Genomic DNA, 22,352 nt, shown 5'->3' with positions numbered 1-22,352 from the left:
CGCACCCGGACCACCCCGCAGACACAGCTGGGTTTGATGCGCCTTGTCGGGGTCCGGGGCTTCGAGGCGCTCCCGGCCGCGTCCCGGCGGCTCCGGGCGCTGCGCAGCGCCCACGGCGGGGGCGCGGGGCGGGGCGGGGGCTGCGCCCCGCGCGGGATTGGCGCGGGGCCGTGTGATGCCACGTCCGGCGGGGGAAGCCCTGCCTGCCTTGGAGCCGCCCCGCCGCCCGCTCCGCGCGCAGGTGGAGCGGTGCCGGCACTGCCCAGCCCAGCCCGGCACAGCCCGGCCCGGCCCCGCCGTGGGAGCAGCCCCGCAGCCCGCCCCGCGCCCCGCCCCGCCGCGCTCCGCCCGGCCCGGCGGCGCCGCAGCCGGCAGCATCGCGGCGGGACTGCCCGGGGATGCAGCCGCGCTAAGAACAAAAGCCCTCTGCGCGCTCACGCTCCGGGGCTTTGAAGCGACGCGGCCGAACTTGGATCTCTGCCCCCTCCGCCCGAGCCGCGGCGGCGTCCGGGCTGAACTCGCCGGCGCCTTCCCCGCACCCGGGGCTCCCGCGCCCGCCGCCCTCGCTCGCCGTCCCGCCGGGGCTGCCCACGGAGGGGGCCGCACCCCGCGCCCCCCCGGCCGCCTCCCAGCCGCGGGACCTTGGCTTTGCCCTTCGCACGGCAGGTGGCGGGGCCAGCGGACAAGGATGCGTGTCTTTCCGTGGGGATTTTGGCTGCTATGTGTCGCCTCCGCCCCGGCTCGCGGTGACAGCGGCAGCAAGGCGAGGAGCTGCGCCGAGGTCCGGCAGCTGTATGGGGCCAAGGGCTTCAGCCTCAGCGGCGTGCCCCAGGCTGAGATCTCCGGTGAGTCCCGCGGAGCGGTGTGCGGGGGGCGCCCGAAGGCGCGGTGCTGTCTCCCGGGGCATCCCCGCACGGCTCGGGGTGCCGCGGGGCGCGTGTGCGCTCCCGCCCGCCGCTGGAGTTTGTGTTGGGTCGTGGGCGGCGAGAAGTCGGACCCGAGAGGTTCCCCCGAGGGCCGGTCTCCCCTCGCCCTTTGCAGCACCCCCGGTCTGGAAGGGGTCTCTCCCCGGCGGTGGCGGTGCGAACGGAGCTGTGAGAGGGGGTGGTCGCACCAAGTGTTCAGTGGTGGTTCTCTCTTTTTTTCTCATTGTCTCGTTGTTTCTGTTTTGAGTACAATTGAAACGGTTTCACGTTTTGGTTTAGAAATCGGGATAATGAGACTATAATGGGTTTTGGTGTCGGAGCTGGAAAATGCCACAAGGTTATGAGAGAGGAACTGATTTCTTTTAGTCTTCTTCTGGATAGAAGACAAACGTATAAACGGTATTTGGTACTTGATGGAAACGAAGCAGGAATAAAATGACTGTGTCAAACATGTGAAGTGCAGAGGAAACCCGTGCAACATGCAGCCATGTGTCTTCTTGCCTTCGTTCTGGCTGTGAACAAATCTTGATTTCCTCCTTTTTTCAGAAACCATTGAAATAGCAAAGAATATTCAAGGTCTGGTTTATGTTGGGTTTGGGGTTTTTTCTTTTTTTTTTCTTTTCCTGAAAGCACGGGGAAAATATGCTGATGTATTGTAAGGTGGTTTTTTATAAATGCTCATCTAAGTTTTGATACACTAACTTGTGACCCATATTCGAGAGCTTTTTTCTCACTTGTGGGAGCTTCCTCCTTCAGACAAAGCATAAAACATGCAGGCGTACGTGCCAGAGCCAACCTACAGGGACACCCCAGTAAAACAGCAGTTTGTAGTGCACATCTAAGCTACAGAATGCCTTATGTTGAATATTTCATTGGGTAGTTTTTCAGATAAACCAATTTGTTATCTGACCTATGAATGGAAGAGGCTGAACCATACACATGTCTCATAAATGTGAACAAATTAATACTTTCTTTGTCAAGTTACAACTGAGAGTAAATTTCTAAAGTGCAATGAGCAGTCCTTGAAGTTTAAACAGTGGGGAGTTTCAAAATCATTTGAACATCACTATTAATAGCATAGTAATTCTGTTGAGCAAGAAAGTGGCTTTTTATAAATTTGCATCTAATTATTACAAATCTGAATCCATTAGCAGTTGTGTTTCAAGTGGAAGGTTCTTGGAAGAGGAGATGTTTACAAACACTCGGGGAGGTGGCTGTAGCGCTGTACACAGGGATAGTACTACAGGGGCAGTCACTGAGGCTGGCAGGAGCTGTGCTTACAAATACCACATATCGTTACAAGTATCGCATATCGCAGGTTAGCAGAGAGTAAAACATCTTGTGTCTGCACATTGGTGAGGTTCAAAAAGCGACAGGACATGGATTTTTAGGAGCCAGGAGTTTTGTTTCCTGCTGTTTGTTGCTACAAGTGTATATGCTGGCAGTCTCAAGCAATAGTAGTTAAAATTGTAGGTATCAAACTGCGCATCTCTGGCTGTTACTGTAAACAGCAAAACTCTATAGATAAATGCCATAAAAACTTGAGGAATACCCCATGCAAAGTACTATGAAGACGTATTTCTTGGGGGGAAGAAGGTTCTACACATAAATCTGCTGCTGATATTAGCTGGGTATTTAAAACAGCTAACGGACTGAATGATTTTCATTGGTAATTACCGTGCTTTCCTCCTGATTGATATGTAGTCAGGGATGCGCTTTCCTGTTGCTGTAGTACTTACCCTGTGCAGTTAAAACATCAGTGTATGTTGCTACTAACCTCAGAAATGTCCTGATAAAGTAGTGTTGTGTATTGTCTGTGCTTTTTATCACTTGCGCAGGTTAGCCCAAAGGTTGGTGCCAGTTTTGTTGTCTCCAGAAACAAGTCTCAAGACCATCCTGCGGTATCTCCACATGTACTAACTACAGGATCATACAGGTTATAATTCCACATTTTGTCCAGATAGCCTTTGCTTCAGGCTGGTTTCATTGGTACTAGTTCAGCTTGCTGACCATGGAGGTTGTCATCTGCATGGAGCCTTGTCAGGGTACGGCTGACTGACACCTGTGAATGCAAACACATGGACACAGGTGAGGTGGGGGCAAGTCTCTTCTGATGTGTCTCAAGTGAAAGGACGAAAGGAAATGGTCTTAGGTTACACCAGAAGAGGTTCATATTAGATACTAGAAAAAAAATTCACTGAAAGAGTAGTCAGGCTTTGGAATAAGTTGTCCAGGGAGGTGGTGGAATCACCCTCTCTGGAAGTGTTCAAGAGGTGTCTGGATGTGGTACTTGGGCATATGGATAAGAGGGGGTTATGGTGGTGCTGGGTTGATGATTGATGGTCTGATAATGTTGAAGGTCTCTTCCAACCTTGATGATCCTGTGACAGAACAACTTTTGGCTAAGTTAAGAGATGCTGATGAAGTCGGTTCAGCATTGTCACCAGTTGGATCTGTGCAAAGATTTTCTGATGCTGGCCCTCTCCATGTCATTGGAGAGGTTTGAGAGCTACCCCATGAACCATGTTTTTATCCTATTTCTGAGCTCTATGGAAGCAAAAGCCCTTCACTTTCTCCCTCTCCAAAGGCACTTTGCTGTTCCTTCTTTCCATTGCTTGCCCTGAAACAAAGGGGAACACTCATGTTTTAGCCCCACGGCCTTGCCCCTGAAACGGTGCTGCCAAGCTCAGCTGACCTTACTCCTGTCTGCTTTGAACTGGCTCCAGGCACTGCTTGGTGTGTGTTGCTGTCACACCAGCCTGGCACCAGGAGCCAAACCACACACTGCCTGCACCCCAGAGCATGGCTGCAAAAGGAGTTCAGTGAGCTCCCATGATGCAGACTCTGACTCAGGCTGAGATGACTGTGTTTGTATTGGTTTTAAAACACTTACTGCACACTTTACATCTTCTAATCTGTATTCTTTGTTATGATTTAAGAGGATTATGAATAATCTAAAGCCTCCACAGTTCACCAGGAGGTAGTCCCTGCTTGTGGCTGTACAGATCAGCTGGAGAAGCAGTCACACAGTTATTATCTGGCTAATAGATAATCATCTGATTCAGGAATAGACTCTTGGTTTACCAGATTTCTCATGGACCGCATGGACAGGGTTTCCTGTTTTTTTGCTAGTGTTGTACAATCCCTTTAAGGAGTCCAAGACTTTAAACGTGTCAGGTGCTGTTATTAAGTGTGTTTGGGGAATACACAAGGTGTTACATCTCAGTACTTTGAAGTCAATGGCAAAACTCCCAAACATGAAAGCAGCATGTGCTCATGTTAGCAACACTGACAGATAGCCATGCCCCCAGAGTCTTGGATGAAGATCTGCCTAGAAGAAAGTTTCCAATGCTGGGGAGAAAGTCCCTTACTCCTTGAGTTTGGGAAAGTTACAACACTTACTTCCATAAGATGTACTAACTTCAGCAAAGTTTTCCTGTGTGTTGGAGAATGTTCCTGCTCTTGGGCTGGATGACCCACACTCCCTTTCTGTGATTGCTGCAAAATGTGGGAAACCAGTTTGACAACTTCCAGTTGTTCTGTTTCCTCTCAAGCCTTCTGGAGGTAGCAAGCCTTGGTTCGTACCGTCTGATGTTCTTGCCATCCAGACACCATCACCCCATTGCACATCCCTTCCTCTGGTGACTGAGGGAGAGAAGTGCCTGCTCTAGGTGTGCTTTTTAGTGCCTGTGATAAGGGCTGGTTGTCTTGGGCTCCCAGTGTGGTTTGTGACAGAAGACAGTGACCCTACATGAGGAAATATTGCACTTTGGGGAGGGTATCCACCTTTCTCTGCCTTGATGGAGGTTGTCCTGGGATTGCTGATGTTGGATGGGTGACTGCTGCCCAGTGTCTGGAGTAGAGGTAGTTCTCCTGCGGACGGGAGAAGACCTGAGTGTTGTGATTTAATGTGGATGTGCTTGGCCCTTGCTCACTGTTTGGGCAGGATTTCTGCTTTGGTTTGTTCATTTCTGAGATTAATCCTTCCTAGACTTGGCTTGCTGCTAAATTGAGGTTGTTGACATGGGCAATGGGTGCAGTGCAGTGAAAGAAGAGGAGGGTACAGAAAAAAGCCAGCTGGATTTTGCCAGGCCATGTTGGTGCCCATCTAGTCACACATCTCAAATGGATCTTTCCCTGGCTCCTTAGCTGAAAGAAATCATAACAATTTTTTTAGTCCTGTAGTCCTTTTAGGCTGTATAATTTGCTTTTGTAATGAAAACATTGTCAAGTGTATGTGTTGGAGCCATTTGGAGAAGTGTTATCTAAGTAGAGAACAGGTTTGGTGACAGGGTGGAACTTGGCAAGGCTCTTGGAGTCTAAAGGGGGTGATGGAACCCCATCTTGGAGGGCATTTCAGCTGCTGGAAGTTAAAAAGTGGGGCAAACCTACATCTGTGGTATGAAACATAAAATCTGGGGCTCCTCCCTTTACCCTTCTTTGAAAAGGCACACACTATTAATCCAGTGCTTTTTGAGGTGATTATTGTTACATTTGGTTTGTAGTTACTCAGGGCAGAGGGATTTCTCGAGGTGTAGCTGCTCCATGGTGAGCTCCCAGATGAAATATCAACCCGTTTATGCAAATGACTTTGTTAGGGACAAATCGGAACGGCCTTTGTATCCTGCTGGGTTTAGAGTGCTATTTCTGATGAGGCAAAACACAGGGAATTGTGCCTTTTCCTCCATCTGGCAAGTGTTTTGGTGTGAATGTCAGAGGAGGCCATGCCTGAACCATGGATCTCTGTTTCTATTTGACTTAAAATATACACAGAAATTTGCATACTTTACACTTTGTGATGCTGTGTTGATTTGTGACTGCACAATGTGTGCGTACAGAACAATTATGGAAATTGGGTTTATGGAGAAAAATGGGCTCCCTCTAGCGGTTCGTTCGGGCGCCCTCTCATTCTCACGCCCACCGGAGCATGGCAGGGATCTGGGAGGCTTTGTGCTGAGTTCTGGAGAGTTTTATGGTGTTGATGTTATTTTTAAGGGAATCTGCCTTTCTGTCACTCTGATATGGATGACTAAGCTCTCACCACGTAATTATCCTTATCAGCTGTGTCTGACAAAACTATTTCAACAGCTCCTTTTGTTGGTGAAGCAAAAGCCTGATATTTCTTTTTCATAAAAATTTGCACGGATGTATAGCTGGAGACACCCACCAGCACCACTGTGCAAAGCTGCAGAGCTCACCTCATCTCTTCTTTTCCTGTTCTTGCCCTGCAAGTGCCCTGTTTTGTTTAAGAACACATGTCAGTCAATCTCTGGATTCGCCGGATGGGTTTGATAGGAGATGTGTGGGTTTTGGCAGCGACTGTGAAACAGTTGGTTTAGTGTTCTGTAGCTTTCAGTACAATTGTCTCACATTGAGGGGACTGCATAGATATATTCCTCTGGGTAATTTCAATAATTAAGTGTGCTTTGACTTAGCCAAAGGCATGGTGTGAGCAGCTAACTTGGTTATCAAAAATGTGTATTTAAAGCCAAAGCTTTATTTACCTCATAGGTCACAACAATGATAACTGAAAACAGAGGCACTGGAGCACCTACCCATGAGCAGCAGCTGAGAACAGGCTCTGTGCCCTGCCCACCCCTGCCCATTGGGTTGGGGCTGGGGCTTGAGTATCATCTGTTTTTATTACAGCATCAAATTGCATTAAGCACAGTATGGCAAGAGAAGGCAAGATAAAAGAATGGCCTCAGCCTCAGAGAGCTGTTGATCTGAGCAATATCCTGATCCTGAGGTCTGCAGTAGTTTCAGCCCTGTGTGACTGGGGCCAGTGCTGCAGTTTTGGTTTTCTGGCAGCAGCTTGCATGTTCCTGTCACTTGTCTTGTGGGACTGTGGAATTGAGGAGCAGGATAGGTGGGAGGATGATTGACAGATGTCACTGGCATAAGGGGAAATTGTGTGTCTGCTTCCAGCCTCCAGCTGGAAATACTGACTGGGAATTTCAGGGGAAGACCAGGGAAATAGACATCTCCATTCTTTGGCAATCCCCAGGCTTCCTTGGGGAAAACAGCTTTAATTTCAGCTTGCTGTGTGAGGCCCAGCTGAAAACATGTTTCTATATATTGGGTTTCTTTCTTTACCCTGTAGGGTGCTTCTGTGCATGTGTAGCAGGCAGGTAGCCTCACAGAGGGGGTAATGTCAGACAGCAGGCTGCTCTGGCACACAGGTGGCTCTGCTGAACTTCTGGAACAGGGCATGTGTTACCTCCAAACAGGATTGCTTGCTTTCCCACAAGTAGCTTCTAGGATGGTATGTGCACTTGGAGAAGCAGTAGGAAAATCCCCTGCGGGGAGCTGCCTTCAGCGAGGCGTCCTGTCCTGTGGTGGTGTCTCCTGATGGGAGCACAGCCAGCTCTGTGTGCTGGGGCAACATCACGGCTCAGCTCTGACTGCCCTGGGTACAGGCAGAGGCCTCCCAGCTCCCCTGGAATGTTCTGCCCTGCTGACACAGAGTCACCTTTTTGGCTTTTCCTCCACAAGAACATCTGCTTAGTTGAATGTTAATTCAGAAAGGAGCTGGACGTGCTACTTCCGGTTGCGTGACAGGAAAGTCACTTTCAAGTGCATTCCTTGGCTTTAATCTGCCGCTTCTGAACTTGCCACATAAGTTGAACCTTTCTGAAGATCCTGAGTCACTCCTGCTTTCCACCTGTACAAGTTCAGCCTGAGTTGGGCCATCTTTTTCAATGCATCTCCAAATACTGACTCCCAGGCACAGCTGTGAGGAGGAAGGAGAGGTCCAGTGAGCAGCTTGTGGCATAGACACACCATCTGCTTGGGTGTTAGCCTGGACCAAGTCCATAAGAGTCTCTTCATCTTTAAATTTCCTTGGGGAAAAGTCACATTTGTGCCTTGCTGTCTGTGAAAGGAGGATTGACTGTGTCTCACTGATGGCTGTGAGGGTAACTTTGCCCCACCATGATGGAGAGAGACCCAGGGAAGAAAGGTTCTAAAGCTCACAGGAACCCTTGTAACAGTTGCTCGAAGGTTATTCCATCATGCTTTGTAGTTTGTTTGCACAAGGTTGCTGTAGCTGCCATTGCATTAGAATATGTCCTCTCAGAGTTAGAAAAAAATAAATAAAATTCAAAACTCGATGAAAGCAGAAAATTTCCTTTATTCCCCATTACCATGAAGGACAGATCACCCTCTCCTCTGATGTCTGCATACCCTGACACTTTGTTGCTCAGAACATGTTTTATCCATGACAGGTGAAACCTGTCTTTAAGTAACATTTGATTCCCAGGGAATCAGGTTACCTCTGTTGCCAGATTGTTCTGCAAAAAATAATGAAGCTTTAGACTGCAGACACTTTAAATGCTTGCCTGAACGTGACAGAGCTCTGAGCCTGGTCAGTCGGTTCTGCTCAGTAATGTGTTCCCACTTTACTTGGAATTCTTTAGATATGTAAAACTTTTCTTTCTTAAAGTTTGAATAAACAGAGTGCTGTGACAGTTTTTCACAAAGCTCATGCTCCGAGTTTTAGATAATACATTAATCGCAATTGTGTTGACTGTAGAGAGATTATAAAGCTAATTTCATGTTTGGTGCCTTTTCGTGTAGTGCAGCATGAATCAGGACAGAATTACCCAGCTGTTACAGACTCCTGTGCTGGCAACATGAGTAAAACCAGTTTTTCAATTGCCATGCATTCTTCTGAAGTATTAAAAAAGAAAAAGAAACAACAAAAGAAGTTTTGCTGTGGCTTCAGGGAGCAACATGATAGTACTTATGCAGACAGTCAATCTTTTATATGACTAAAATACAAATACTCTGCGACAAATAGTTTTGGCTTACAAAAAATTGGTATTTTATAGGATTGTAAAACTATACTGTATAATTTAGTTGGAGTATTTCCACTAGTTTTACCAAAGTCTCTTGCTTTATAGCTGGAGCAGACAGGCATATTTGCAAAATATGAGTATTTTAGAAATTCTTTTAGTTGTAATTTTTGTTCATAAATAAAAATATAATAAAAGCACTGACCAAAATTAGAATTCATTTTACATTTTAAAGATACAGATAAAAAGAGGCTACTTCAGTCTATTCTGCTCTCAGTTCATGTTGCTGCATTAAAATTTGCAGTGATTTGGTTGTATAATTGATACTAGAGTGAGGGCCAAGCAAAGCATAAAGTGATTTTTGTACGAGGTCTGCTGTATTATCATCTTATCTATTCCTACGTCTTCCCAGATAAGCTGCACGGTTGAAATTGGGTGTTGGAATTACTGTGTGGGTCTGGCAGGAGGGAGGTCTGGTCCTAGTCCCCATCTGGGTGCAAATTTCCACCATGAAGCTGGAAAAGCCACTTCACTTTTCTTTTTTCAGCAGTTTCCTCTGCCATAAACACTAAATTGAAATGAGAGAGCTTGAATAACTCATGGGAAGTTTGGTTTATTAAACTCTAGTCCCTGCCTGTATGAGAGCAGTGCTCTTGTCCCCCGATGCAGTTGCTCGCTGTGCACAGCTGCTTGAGCTTAAAACAGTTGTATAACCAGTTTGGATTTTTACAAACATCTGTTTGGCTTTGTGACAGAATGCCAAACAAGCCCTGCAAAGAAACCCCTCTTGCCCCCCTTTCATTTGTGGGAGGTCTCAGAGAGGCTTCCATGTTGAGAGAGGAGGAGGAGGCTGGTATTTTTATTAGAGAGTCTCTCTGAGGCCAAAGCATAGCTGAGGGACTCATCTGCTGCGAATTTGAGGGAGGGCTGCACAATAGTGGGAACCTGCGGGTAGAAGTCCCATTGACTTAAACCCCAGACTCCCCAGGGCCTGTGGCCCATCCTGTCTGGTGGTGATGGGATGTAGTAATGCCCCAGCTGCTTGTGTGTTGAGGGACTGGTGTGGAGGAGAGACTGGGAAGTGCCTGGGGAGGTCAGAGAAGTGTTCCAGGTTGCCTTTTGCAAGCAGTAGGCTTGGCAGTGCTGGGTTAATGGTTGGACTGGATGATCTTAGAGGTCCTTTCCAAACTCAGTGATTCTATGACTTGTGGCCGGTCAGTTCAGTGCCCAAAATACAAACTTGTGCAGGTGCATGCTGGCTGTGTGCTGGGCCTGTAGAGAGTGAGACTCTTACCTGGCCATGTGCCCTGTGCTCACAAACACACCTGTCATGCAACTGGTCGAGTCATCTCTTGGGTATGATGTGATACCTGTAGTTTGATGTATCTCTTGCCCTGTGTGAGGAATGGTATTGCCTTTAAATGTAACCATAAATGGAGCTGGGGCTCCAGTGCCATTGGCATCCAGAGCAACTTTGTGTTTGAATGGGAAGGAGCACAGAGCAACGTCTTTTTGAAAAGCTGTCTGCTGCTGTTGTGTGGTTTATGGCCAAGAAAACTGGAAGCAACTCATGGGCTTTATATATTTTTATATGTGTGTGTGTGTGTGTGTGCGCGCGCCTGTACAGGGGGTGGCAGCTCTGGAATGGAAATTTTACCAAGCTCTGGGAGGTGTAGACTGGCCATTATTGGCTTCAACTGGAAGAGGGAATGTAGCCTATCTTGGACCTGCTTCTTCCTGGTGCTGATGGCTCATTGCCAGCTCTGGAGGGGCTGCTTCCCCAGCAGCTTGTTTGTGCTGCTGGTCCTGTGGGATGAGAGTTCCCTGCTTGAGTTCGGATACACAGCAACCTCTCAGGATGAAGGTGAGCAGTTGCATATGGAGCCATGCTTGCTTCTCACACCTGACTGGTTTGTCCCATCTGGACAACAGTGTGGAGGACAGCTTGCTTTGCCATATCCATGTGTCCTGCTCTGTTTAGTTGTTCAGTAAAGCCCCAAATGTCTCCATGACAAGCAGATGCCTCCTGTATCCGGATGGCTGCCTGGTGCTGGGTGGAGTGATCCTGCTGCTCCACAAGGCAGGACATTCAGGGAAAACCAAACCAAATGTTGATGACACTTCTGCAGGACTAATTAAATGGAAATTTTTATTGGTAAATCTTCACAGATGCCAGCAAATATACATAAGCACAGCTTAAGTTGTGACTTTGTTCTTATTAAAATAAAGAGAGCAAACACCTGACAGGGGGCACATTTCGGTTGTAATCCAGGAGAGAAAGCCACTGTGTATAAATGTGGTATCACTTCTCCCATTATCCTGGATCAGCTGTCTGAGGGCTTGAGTTTTGGTTTATTTAGTGATACTGCTGCTACTGTTTGTGTTGCACTGAAGAGATGATCTGTCACAGTCATCAGCTAAATATTTTTCACTGTTAACAATACACTGTGTGCCAGGTTTTAGGACTGAAATTCCTAAATGTATCTGCTGATGTCTGTGTGTCCAGCAACAGGGTGTCTTGTGTCACCCTGCTATCACTGATATATTTTGCGGACTTTACATCACTCAGGCTGATCTGGCTATCCTTTTTGTCAGCTAGAAAGACATCTGAAATGTCCCTTTCCAATATTCTTTATGGGAACAGTGGCTGCCTTCGGGGCCCGGTGTGCCTGCATGTGCTGAGACCCCTGCAACAGCAAGTGGTGTGCCAAAACAATGTTCCTGTGTTGTTTTGTAAACTGAAGGCTGCAGGGTTTGGGTAGTTAAAATACATAAAAGTACAATAACCAGTTAAAGAAAATTAATTATTTCTATGCTGCGAGGCTGCATCTGGAGCATGATGTCCAGTTTCAGGCTGCCTGTAAAGGGATGGCACAGCTATACTGGAGTGAGTCTGACACAGGCCAGTGTGCTGGAGTGTGTGGTGCCCAAGGGAAAGATGTGAAAACTGGGCTTGTCCAGTGAGTAAAGTGTGGAAGAAAGAGAGCTTGATGAGATCCCACTGCTATCTGCAGCAGCTTACTCTGTGGGAACAGAGAAAACAAATAAGACTTGGGTGCATCGGGGTAGGATGGGAGGTGGCAGACATGAGTTGGAACTGGGGAAATTCTCGTTTTGTACATGGAAGGACTTTCAACCTGAGTGATTGAACACTGGCACAGGAGCCCAGAGAGATGCTGTGATTTTCATCTCCATCCTTGAAGGTACTCAGAGTTTGAGCAGATGAGGGCCTGGGGCATCCACTCCAGTTTGTCCTGCTTTGTTGAGAGCTGGACTAGATGGCTGCAAAAGGCCTTTTGGCTTAAATTATTCTATGCAAGGCCGTAATTCTACCACACACAGACAAATCAGGTGTTTGTCTAGGTAAAGAGATTTCAATAATGAAAATCCTCTGCAGAGGGAGGGGTAAAAGGAAATCCTTCCCATACTGCCAATGTAATGTTTGTATGGTTTGAACTTATTTATTACTTTATGAAATATGACATCCAGTGAAATCAAAGAGGAGCAGCAAAGTTCTCCTACATGAGTGAAAACCTATGTTGGTACTCCAGAGATCCAAGTTCAATTTTGTGCTCTGGCACATGTGCCTGGCATGACCTTGAGCAAGTTGCATAATTTGTCTGTATCTCCAATTCCCATCTGTGCATTACTGTCTTTAAATTATAATATCTTGTTTTTATAATTTGTCTTTGAATTATAAAGTCTTGGAGTACTGAGTCTTGCCATTTCTCTGAATTTCAGTATACAGTACTTAGCACAATGGGACCGTAAATCTTCATCAGTCTGTGATACATGAAGAATAAACAGTTACAGCATAATTTAGGGCCACATTCTGCCTCAGATTTCATGATGCATAAAGACAGGGGGTTTTTTGTTGATTAAAATGCTGTGCTGTTCAGCCTAACGAAGATACATGGGCCTTACTGAACAGATTTTTACAAGCCTGTTGTTGGCCCTTCTGGTTTGTTGGGGTTTTATTTTGTTTCATCGTTATTCATTGATTGCAAGTATCTAAGCAATTTGCTTGACAGATCAGGGAATAATAAATTCCTTTAATCTATGTCTCTTTCAGTTTAATTATTGTTAACTCATTACTTAGTGTTTAGTTCAATGGATAATGAACTCTGTTCACTGTGTGGTAGAACAGAGTTGGCCTACAGAGACAGAACTGGCTTCTCTGGTTCTTTTGAAGGTACAAACCCAAATTGCAGAGTCACAGAGTGTTTAACTCCAGGTTAGATTGAAGGTTACCAGCAGACCTGCCACGGTTACCTTGAATGTAGGTTAACATTTGGGATGGTTCTGTGTCTGTCACTGCATTACATTTGTTGCTTTATTTTTAGGCAGTTAAGAAACGGGTAACTACTATGTAGACATCTATGTCTGTCTTGATTATAAGACAGTGTCTAATAAATCAGATGTAGTACAATCCTAATTACTGCAGACAGACTATACATTTGTGACTGTGGTAATACTGTGTTGGACTGCTTCCTGCAGACTTTAGTAGGGTGTTCAGACTTTCCCATTTTGGCTACAGCTGGGGGAATAAACCCTTAATTCCCTCAGGGATGCTGTGGTCTCTAGTGCCATGCTGCTGAGCATATGGGTTCTGTTTGAACATAGCCCATTTCTCTCATTTCTTGATCCTATAGTTTTTGTCATCTTTTTGTCACGGAAAGCTCCGTGAACTCTACATGGCAGGCATTGGCCAACCCTCCACGTTGTGCCAGCAGCAGCTTCTGTGGTGGGGCCGACGAGGCTGTTCCTGACCTCAGAGAGCTCACATGGGTTGGGGTCACCCCCATCACTTCATTCTGCATCAGCAGCTCGGTTCAGCCAACACCCACCAAGTCCCATCTAACACAAACTGAAATACACCCATGCATTTTTTAACACTTTGGTTATATATCTTAAATTTTCTTATTCAGGCTGAGGAAACCAGACACCAGGAGTTAGGGGAGACTAATGCAGCAGGGAGGGGAGCAGGGCATGTGGAGCGACTCTAAAAATGAACAGCAGCTTGTTCATCCATTCCTGCATCCTCCTGCACCCCAGCAGGCTGGCTTCACTCATGCCTCCCTCTGCTCTGCAGCTATTCACAGCTATTCACACAGGAATCAGACAGAGAGTAAAAATAATACCAAGACTTTCCTCTTACCACCAAACCTGTGACTCTGGAGCAGAGCATGAAGCCTGCAAACACAGCTGCCCTTGGTAGAAATGTAACTTTCCTGTTATCATCAGCTTTTTCAGCTAGAATGAAGTAAAAAGAGTAGGGATTTTGGTGAGAAACCGTGCTTGAATGGCTTCTGAGGGTTTGGCAACATGTCACAGAAAGCTTGAGTATGGCTATATGTCAAAGATCATTGCTGAAATGTTTATTTGGGGCTTGCTGCTCTATTCTGCTCAGTCATCAGGAGAAGACAGTTCATAGCACTCTGACCATTTTCAGCCCAAATTTCATGCAATGCACTTTCTTACAAAATAAACAATGAGAAAACTTGAGTGCCCTAGAATACTAAACTGCTGCTCTGGAGATACTTTTCCTCTTCTGGGAAGGAGTTGTTATTTGCACAGTGTCCCCCACAAACCCCTTAACACAAATGAGATTACCCACATTTGCAGAAAGAGAAAACGGCACTTGCCAAATCTGCAAATCACAGTTGTGTTTCTGTCAGCTTTGGCAGTTACATGGCTTCTGGTGAAGCTAATGAAGGCAATCTGCTTTTAATTTAAAATCTTCCCTGCAGAAAAAAAAAAAAAAAAGCTGGCAGTTGAGGGGTTCGGCAGTGTCCTTGTGTGAAACTTCTTTCCTTATTTTCTATGGTTTGCTTTAGCCAAGGAGAAACTGTTAATTAAAAAATATTCCTAATGTAGCCAAATATGCAGGAATGTACTTATGCAACACCTACCTGTACCAGTTCTGCAGTAAATCACTTCTTTGTTTTCATTTGATGAGCAATTCTAATTAACCAAATAAAAATACTGCTTACTTTGCACTTAACTCAGCATGTTTGCTGCTTCTCAGATGATTGAGAGATGGAGGATGGCAGGTTTTGTTTAGACGAGTCTTTTGGATGCAGCAAGGCCGAGGTGTTCAAGCAGCACGAGGAGGGATAATGCCCAGAGGAGGGCTCTGCCTGTGGAGCAGTTCCTGCTGGCAGGGTGGGCAGGCAGGCAGGGAACACCAAAGGCTCCAGGCTCTCCCAAGGAGGCTTTTTCTGGATCTGTGCCTCCTGTGGGCACAGGGCAGGGAGACAGAAGATGGGAGGAAGACTGCATTGCTCAGACCACATTTGAATGCAGTTTCTTTGAAGGCATTTTTCCTTAGTTCAGAAGTTACTGGAGCAAATCATGGATTCAGTTATCAAAGCTTGATGGTTTGCACAGCAGTAAAAAGTCTGTGCTTGGAGAAGAGTGTGAGGAAAGTGTCTGTCAGACATGCATATGTACAGTGATGCTGATGTGGTCCTGTAGCAGAATCATCTAGAAATAATCCAGGTTCCCATGTGTTGAGTTCAGTTGCTTCAGCCCTTGATCCTGCCCTGAATCTGTTGCAGCAGTTCAGACCAGCTGTAGGTAGGAGCTACTCCAGGGTATTTGCTGTGCAGAGGTGAGGGCATCTCAGGGGCTATAGAAAGGACGGGTTGGGCAGGAGATGTTGGAAGACTTCTCAGCAAGTATAAAGTGATAAGACTGCCTGGTCAGCAACCATGGTGATCCAAATACAGTATTTTCACAGGTCCCATTTGAGAGAGCAACCATCAACTGCAGGCAGTCTGACAGCATCTGCCAATAAAAAATATTAATTTTATTTTTTTATTTTTTTTAAGCATATAAAGATAGAGAATTTTCTCCAGCTTTAGAAAAACCAAAGTAAAATCTACTGTAGAGTTGTCCTGAACTCATCCGTAACTAGAGTAAGCATTTACAGTGCCAAATGATGAAAGCATTTTACGCTTTATTGGATTGTAGTAACTTTTTCAGAAGTGCATTTCATATGTTCAGGAAGGAGAGGGTTGGCTTGTTTCACAAATATTTCACAATGATTTCAAACTTATTTGTTATTTTTTTTATCATAAATGAAAAATGGCCAAAGCTGTTGAGCCTGTAGCTTATTACCCCTTCACACCAACACGGGATGGGGAGCTAATGGAAGAGGTGATCCAACCTGAGGCAGAAATCACTGCCCTTTGCTGTAACATAGGGAGTTAATGTAAGCTAACAGCTGGAGCAGTATTATTCTACCTAAATCTGGGTGTCCAGTGGGAGTCCTGACCACTCAGTTGATGCTGGTGGGCCAGCAGCTGGTACAGAGGGTTCAGCCTTTCAGGGCTGCCCAAGCAGTGTGGTTTGCCCAGCAACAGACTCCCTGCTCCCATCTGCTTTAAGGCTGTACTGGAGGGACAAAAATCTGGTCTCATTGCTTCCTCCAGGAGGATTTGTCTTGGAGTTTCAAAACCTAACCTCCTGCTCCATCCCTAAATTTAAATCCATGGCTTCTGACTGAAGACAGAACCATATGCCAGTGAAGCACTGGGGCACAGCCATCTTCTGTATATTTATAATCTATTGTTTCATTAGTAATTTGCTGTAGGAACAGGAGCTGGAAGAGGACCCAGCATGGCAAGAGGCGCATTGTATGGGATGTGCACTTGGGCTGCCAGAGGGCTGCCCTGTTAGGGGGCATGCAATGGGCCTCCTCTGTGCTTGGAGAATGAGCATTGGGAGTGGTGGAAAGATGCTTGGTGTCTAATCCAAAGGTCACCTGAGGTAATTAATCCAAAAGCACTGTGCAGTTCTGTGGAAGTGCCATGGACATTTTTCCAGAAGCAGCCATGGTCTTTAAGCCTTGCTGCACAAAGGAAATCAGTTAGACAGAAAGCTCACCACCCCAGCAGAGCCTTCTGGAGACTGCAGGCCAGCTGCATCTTCCCTGGTGACCTTGTGGAGGGGGCAAAGGATCTAACAGATGGAGAAAATATATTCTTGTGATTAGTGGATGATGGGCTCCTCCTAAGCAATGAAGGTCTGTTCTTTTAATTAATTAGCTGGTTAATACGTTTGTGCAGTGGCATGCCTAACTAATGTGCAGTTACTATGAATACACATACAAATGGTAGTAATGGGTGCAGATGGCTGTAATTACCCATGTTGGTTTCTGCAGTAATCACACATGCAACACATCAAGTTGATATAAAAATTGACATGTATTGGGTGATGTTTCCCACCCCCATTGTGTGTGAATGTGCTGGTGTGGCTGTTCTCTGTACACCCAGAATCCCTGGGCTTGCTGCTGGGCTGACCCACCGTGCTGAGACAAGGCTTTAAAGTGTGCACAAAGACCTAAAGCAAGGGGAAGACAACTCTAATGTAGGTTTTCTCTGCAATATCCTACACTCAGTGCTTTGGACCACATATTTTGCCTTGATGATGGAGCAGAAGCAGAGCTCTAGGGCTGTGCTGAGGACTTCACATTCCCATATCTGGTGTCCACTTGGCCTCCATAGCAGCAGTTGGTTCTCACTCTGATAGCCAGGCCTAGGAGTGGTGTGTCAGGGGCTTGGTGCCCTTCAGCTGCCTGAAAGAAGCATCTGATGGGGTCACCCCATGGGCTGTCTCTGACAGCTCTAGCAGAAGATTACATTTAGGAACAAAATGTGCGACTGTGCCACCTTTCTGAAGTCTCTCACTTTGTACTCTCAAACACTCATACCTTTTCAGGAGGGTATATCAGGGTACATCCCTTCACAGTCTTTTACGGACTTTTTGTCCACTAATTATCTAATCTCTTTCCAAACCTGCTGGATAAGGTCTGCCCCCAAACTCCCATGGCACCAAGCTCCGTCAGTTCATCTCCCACTATGTAAGGAAGCACTTTTGCCTGTTTTAAACTGGCAAAGCCCTTCAACTTGCATGGCTGTTCTTCACTCTGATCATCAGGCCAGATAAATCCATATAAGGGCTTTTATTAATAAGCCTAATACTAAGGAGGAGTTGTATACAAAAGACAATTCAAGATTTGGAGAAGTGATTGCACCTTCTTTTCCACGAGGGATGTCTGGAATAATGGGACAATATCAGATAGTTGTTAGTAGTGCAGGTTTAGAAGGGAAATTGAGCTGCTTGGAGTGACTTGAGGACCCAGGGGATCCTGCAGTGGGTGCTGTCAAAGCCTTTTTTTACATTCACGCTGAGTAGCGCTTCCTGGAATTGGATGATGGGCTCCCTTGGAGCCGAGTGACTGAGGAGCTGCTTATCCATGAGTTCTAGTTTAGGAAATGGCAAAGACAATTTAGGGGAAGTGTGCGTCAGAAAGCATTTCTGAGATTGCTAAGCACTGCTCCAGGTATAAGCAGCGAGCACCATCTGCTCTGGGATTGCTCAGCAGAAAAGGTTCTGGAAGCTGCTGCCGCTCTGTGCACTGCAGATCCAGAGGGAAGCACCCCCGGGGGAGAACTGCCAGCTGCTGCTCTTTGCCCCAGGGGCAGCTCTGCTCCAGCTGTGGGTGGCTGTGGGTACCTGCCTTGCACACTGCTCTGGGCAGCAGGCTCTGTGGGACTGAAAGACCTGTGGCTAATTCATGTGCCTGCCCTTCTTTGTGCAGTGGCATTAATCTTTGCAACAGGAGACCGCTGCTTTGTCTCCCAGCCTTAAACCTTGAGGACTCATGATGGCAGTTAAAAAGCTGGGGATACAAAGGGAAGTTTTAAGAAGCCTTGTAAGAGAAATTCATGTCAGGGAGTGAATAATCTGAAGGCTCTGTGCAGTGTAATGGAGAGCCAAGCTCAGGCTGATGACTCTAACGTAGTCAGTAGTGCAGAAAAGAACTATAAGTGCTTCCAAATCCTATGGCCATCCTTTCTTTCTACAGCAAAAGCACCTCTCTTGTGATCAGTTTTTTCAGGCTTTTTTGTCTTTCTCTTAGCAGATATGGTCCCTGTTAAATATTTACTTTTCAACTAACATTTTCACTGTCTGGTTCATTTGTTTTGGGACACTATTTCTTGTTTTTTTGAAGCTTGTTTTGTTAGCCTGCTGGATAAAGTCTTCCTTTTCTGACAGTCTTTTTACTTATTCTTTAAAGCTCTTCTTTGATGTGAGCTCAGAAGCACAGATATTATTCTTTTATCACTTTCCCCTGTCAGTTTAAAACCAGTTATGAGTACCACAAACTATTAAAAACAATCTAAGCTAACCTCTCAACTGACAGATACTCAGGACCTATCTCTTCTTTTCAGGCATCTGTATAGAGCAGACTTTGGTTTTGAGGGAACAAGAAAGGATGCTACTTGGTAAAGAAACACGATTGTAGCAGCTAAAAAAACTGCTTTGTAAAATTCATCTGGAAAAAAGGCAGAGGTGTGGGATGTTCTACAGAGTTGAATATAGCAAGAAATTAACTATCCATGCAGTCAGGCCTATCCTCATCTTGTTTTCTACACAAATGTAGTTGATCCTTTGTTGATAATTGAATTATCTGAGTTCATTCCTTCTTCTTCAAGAATATTGGTCTGACAGGTTAATATGGAGTTGGAAAGGTCAGCTGGGTCATGAAGACTAGTCCTCTAAATACCTAATGCAGCCTAAAGCATTAAGGTCTGATGAATCACCTCCATGTGTCCCCAGGTACCACTGGCCTTGAAGTGCTACAAGGGCCAATAGTGAGATGTCAGGCAGACCAAAATCACCACTGGGGTCCCAGTACATGTCACAACTATGTAGAACTCCCCAAGGTTTTTGTTGTCCTCTATGAGACAGCAACTTCAGGGTTCTCTGAACAGCCCATCTCTTCCACCCCACGGGGCAGAGGTGTATGTTGGTATGAGCTAAGAGAGGTTTTATAACTTATCCTGGGCAATAATGGTGCTACTACTGGTTTTAGTTCAAATAATGCCTGTCACCCTGTCAGGACAAGCCAACTGCAGTGGATCCTCAGTGCCATGGGAGTCAGGTGAGAGTAGGAGAATTAAAAAATTCTTGGCATCTATGAAGCTTAGTAAAATAAGTCATCTGTTTCCAGACTTTTGTCTGTCAGAAGCAGCCATGTCTGCCAGGTCCTGAAGGTGTTGAACTAGTAATGAGAACTGGTAGAAATATCTTGGAGTGGAGGACAAGAGGGCCAAGCATAGCATTGGCAAAAGGAAACCAGCTATTAAAACTGGAAGGAGAAAACCTGGATATCTCCTTAATAATTTTTCTCACTTCTGCAGCCAACTCTGACATGGTTGTGCAAGGCGCTGGTGGGAGATAAGAAAAACAGAACCCACCGTCACTTTCTTTTAAGTAGCTGACATAAAAAATGCCTTACCTTCACCTTTTTCAACACTGTCATAATTTAAATTAAAAATTAATATTTATTCCAATATGTAATAATTTTCAAGTAAATATGACTTGTATTTTTAGCTAGTGGTGTACAATTTTCTGGCATTGCACAGAGGTCCCTGTTGTGTTGGGAAAGCTACTTTTCTCTAATTCGCTGCTCAGAGGTGCCACTGTAGCTGTGAACAGCAGCAGCTGGGCTGAACTTGGCTGGTTCAGGGCTCTGACAGGCCAAAATAGTGTCTTTTAACTCTATCAGATCGAGTTTCCCGGATTCAGACTTTCAGTAACTGGGGTTTGTAACTTTGCCCTCAGAAGATCTGCCAAGCTCTTTTGCTCCTGCCTTTTTGGTCTGAATTAACGGTTTTCTTATGGGCAGTTTCATCGTATTCCTTTTCCACAGCTGCCTGACAGTCCTTCAGACATCTGCAAAAGCTGGAGTGTTTGTTTGCAGTAACATAAGCATTTGAGTTCCCAAATCCCACAGAACCTTTTATGTTTAATACTGGAAGAGGGGGATGCTTTGGAAGGCCACTTCTCCACCTCTGAGCCTGTCATCCCTTGATGGCAGATAACGTTTTCTGATGGTTTGCCTGTGCTCCCTTCTTCCCCCTTGGCTCCTGTGGCAGGATTTTGCAAAGTTCATGGCACCAGCAGCTCTCAGGAGGAACGGGGCCCTCCAACAGCGTTGCTGGATGAGGCTACAGACCTGGGAGTGACAGGGCTGGGTGACTCTGAAGGGCTGTTGCTGAAGCTTTGCCCAGTGGCCTGTGTTTTGCTCGGCTGCTGGTGGACACAGGCAGCTGCTGTTGTCTCGGCGTGGGTTTTGCTTTGTTTTGTTTTAATCTCTCCACTTCATTATGTGCCTGAGTTAGAGTGTGGTCTTTGAAGATCTAACCGCTTGTTCAGAGCCTTATGGGAGTACTTTTGAAAGTGTGGCACTTGACCTCGAAAAATTTTTGATTATAAACTCACACCAGATTGGGGAATGAGGTGTGTGGTTTTTCTCCCTCCTCCCTTGCATTTAGCTGAGCATCAGGATGTCTGGCATTTGCTGCATCAGAGCCTTATCTATAATTCATAAAGAAGAGCTTTCTACCTTGTCCAGCCTGGGAGTTAACAACAATACCTTTTAAAAAGTGCTGCTGAGATGCAACCTGTCCTAGGTCCTAACCTCTGCTGAAGCTCTCAGGGCTTGTCTGTCACCACTGTAGCCTCTGCTTTCACTTTGTTTATGTAAACATCAGCCTTGTGCAAAGAAACAAGAAGTCAAGACAAATTGGAGCTGCTTCCTGCATGTCCAGATCACAGGTTAGAGTGCTTCCCAAGCCAGCCTGGGTTCCTCTCCTTTCAGCAGCATTTGATAAGGCCCCATGAGATCTGCTCATGGTGTGCAAGGAGAGTCTGTAAAGACCTTTCATCCGGACTGACAAGGTGAAAATCTGACTTGTCACACCACACAGAGGGTCAGGGTGCTGAGGTTTATTGAACTTAGTCCTGAGGAAAGGATATGCTCTAGTAGCTCTGGACACAGAAATCTCTACAACAGAGACCTGCAGCCAGGGGTTTACAACTTCCCTGAGCTGAGCATGACCTCAGTCTTGATGTTGCTGGTGCATCCTCTGTCAGCCAGCAAGGCTCAGGCCAGGCAGGAACTTCAGTGCCCAGAAGAAATGGGGAAGAGAAACTGGGCTGAAGCCTCAGGGCTTCTCAGTTGGCGAAGCAGCAGCTGGTGCAGGCACACAGAGGATTTTAGAGGTTGGATTTTGAGGCTTTCTTTAAGCTTCTCTTAAAGCTAAGTCACTGGGCTGGAAACAAGTGCTTCTGCAACGCCAGTCCAACAGATACCAGTGTCCATTCACTTGGACCTAACTTGCAGCGCAGTAGTGATTTTGCTTTCTCATCCACTGACACCCCCAAGACCCTCTCCTTAGGACTTCTCTTAATCCTTTCTTTTCCCAGCCTCCTCCACGTAGAAGGCCATGGAAAAGGAAGTAGTGAAATCTTGACCAGATGAAAACTGCTCTTTGCAACTCCCCCTGCCAGGGATGGTGCCTTGTTTCATGGAGAAGAGGCACCCTGTGAGTTTGGGTCTGTGCTGTGGGAGGCTGAGGAACATGGACCAGAGGTTTCTGGCAGCACAGACCTGGTTGTTATTAGGACTGAGATCTCACCAGAGCAAACTGTCATTTGGGTGTGTGTGTATATGGAGTGTGTTTCCTCTGCCCTGTTCAATTACAGAGGGAAAAAAAAATGTCCTGTTTTGGTACATATGTCTCCCTGTCCAGGCCACCATTTGTCCAGGCCT

General features: G+C 46.1%; 1 protein-coding gene across 1 annotated transcript in view; it reads left to right on the top strand.

The window, feature by feature from the left end:
• The first annotated feature begins 217 nt into the window (after positions 1 to 217).
• The window catches only part of GPC1 (glypican 1), a 200,723-nt gene continuing 178,588 nt past the window's right edge, over positions 218 to 22,352 (top strand). The window contains exon 1 of the mRNA XM_071566418.1: positions 218 to 845. Within this exon, the coding sequence (XP_071422519.1) occupies positions 689 to 845 (157 nt within the window). The 5' untranslated portion in view covers positions 218 to 688. The remainder of the gene's footprint in view (positions 846 to 22,352) is intronic.

This window comes from Pithys albifrons, chromosome 11 (assembly GCF_047495875.1).
Source record: "Pithys albifrons albifrons isolate INPA30051 chromosome 11, PitAlb_v1, whole genome shotgun sequence".
Classification (NCBI taxonomy): Eukaryota; Metazoa; Chordata; class Aves; order Passeriformes; family Thamnophilidae; genus Pithys; species Pithys albifrons.
Note: the sequence above shows the minus strand (reverse complement) of the source record. Positions and strands in the feature narration are given on the sequence as shown.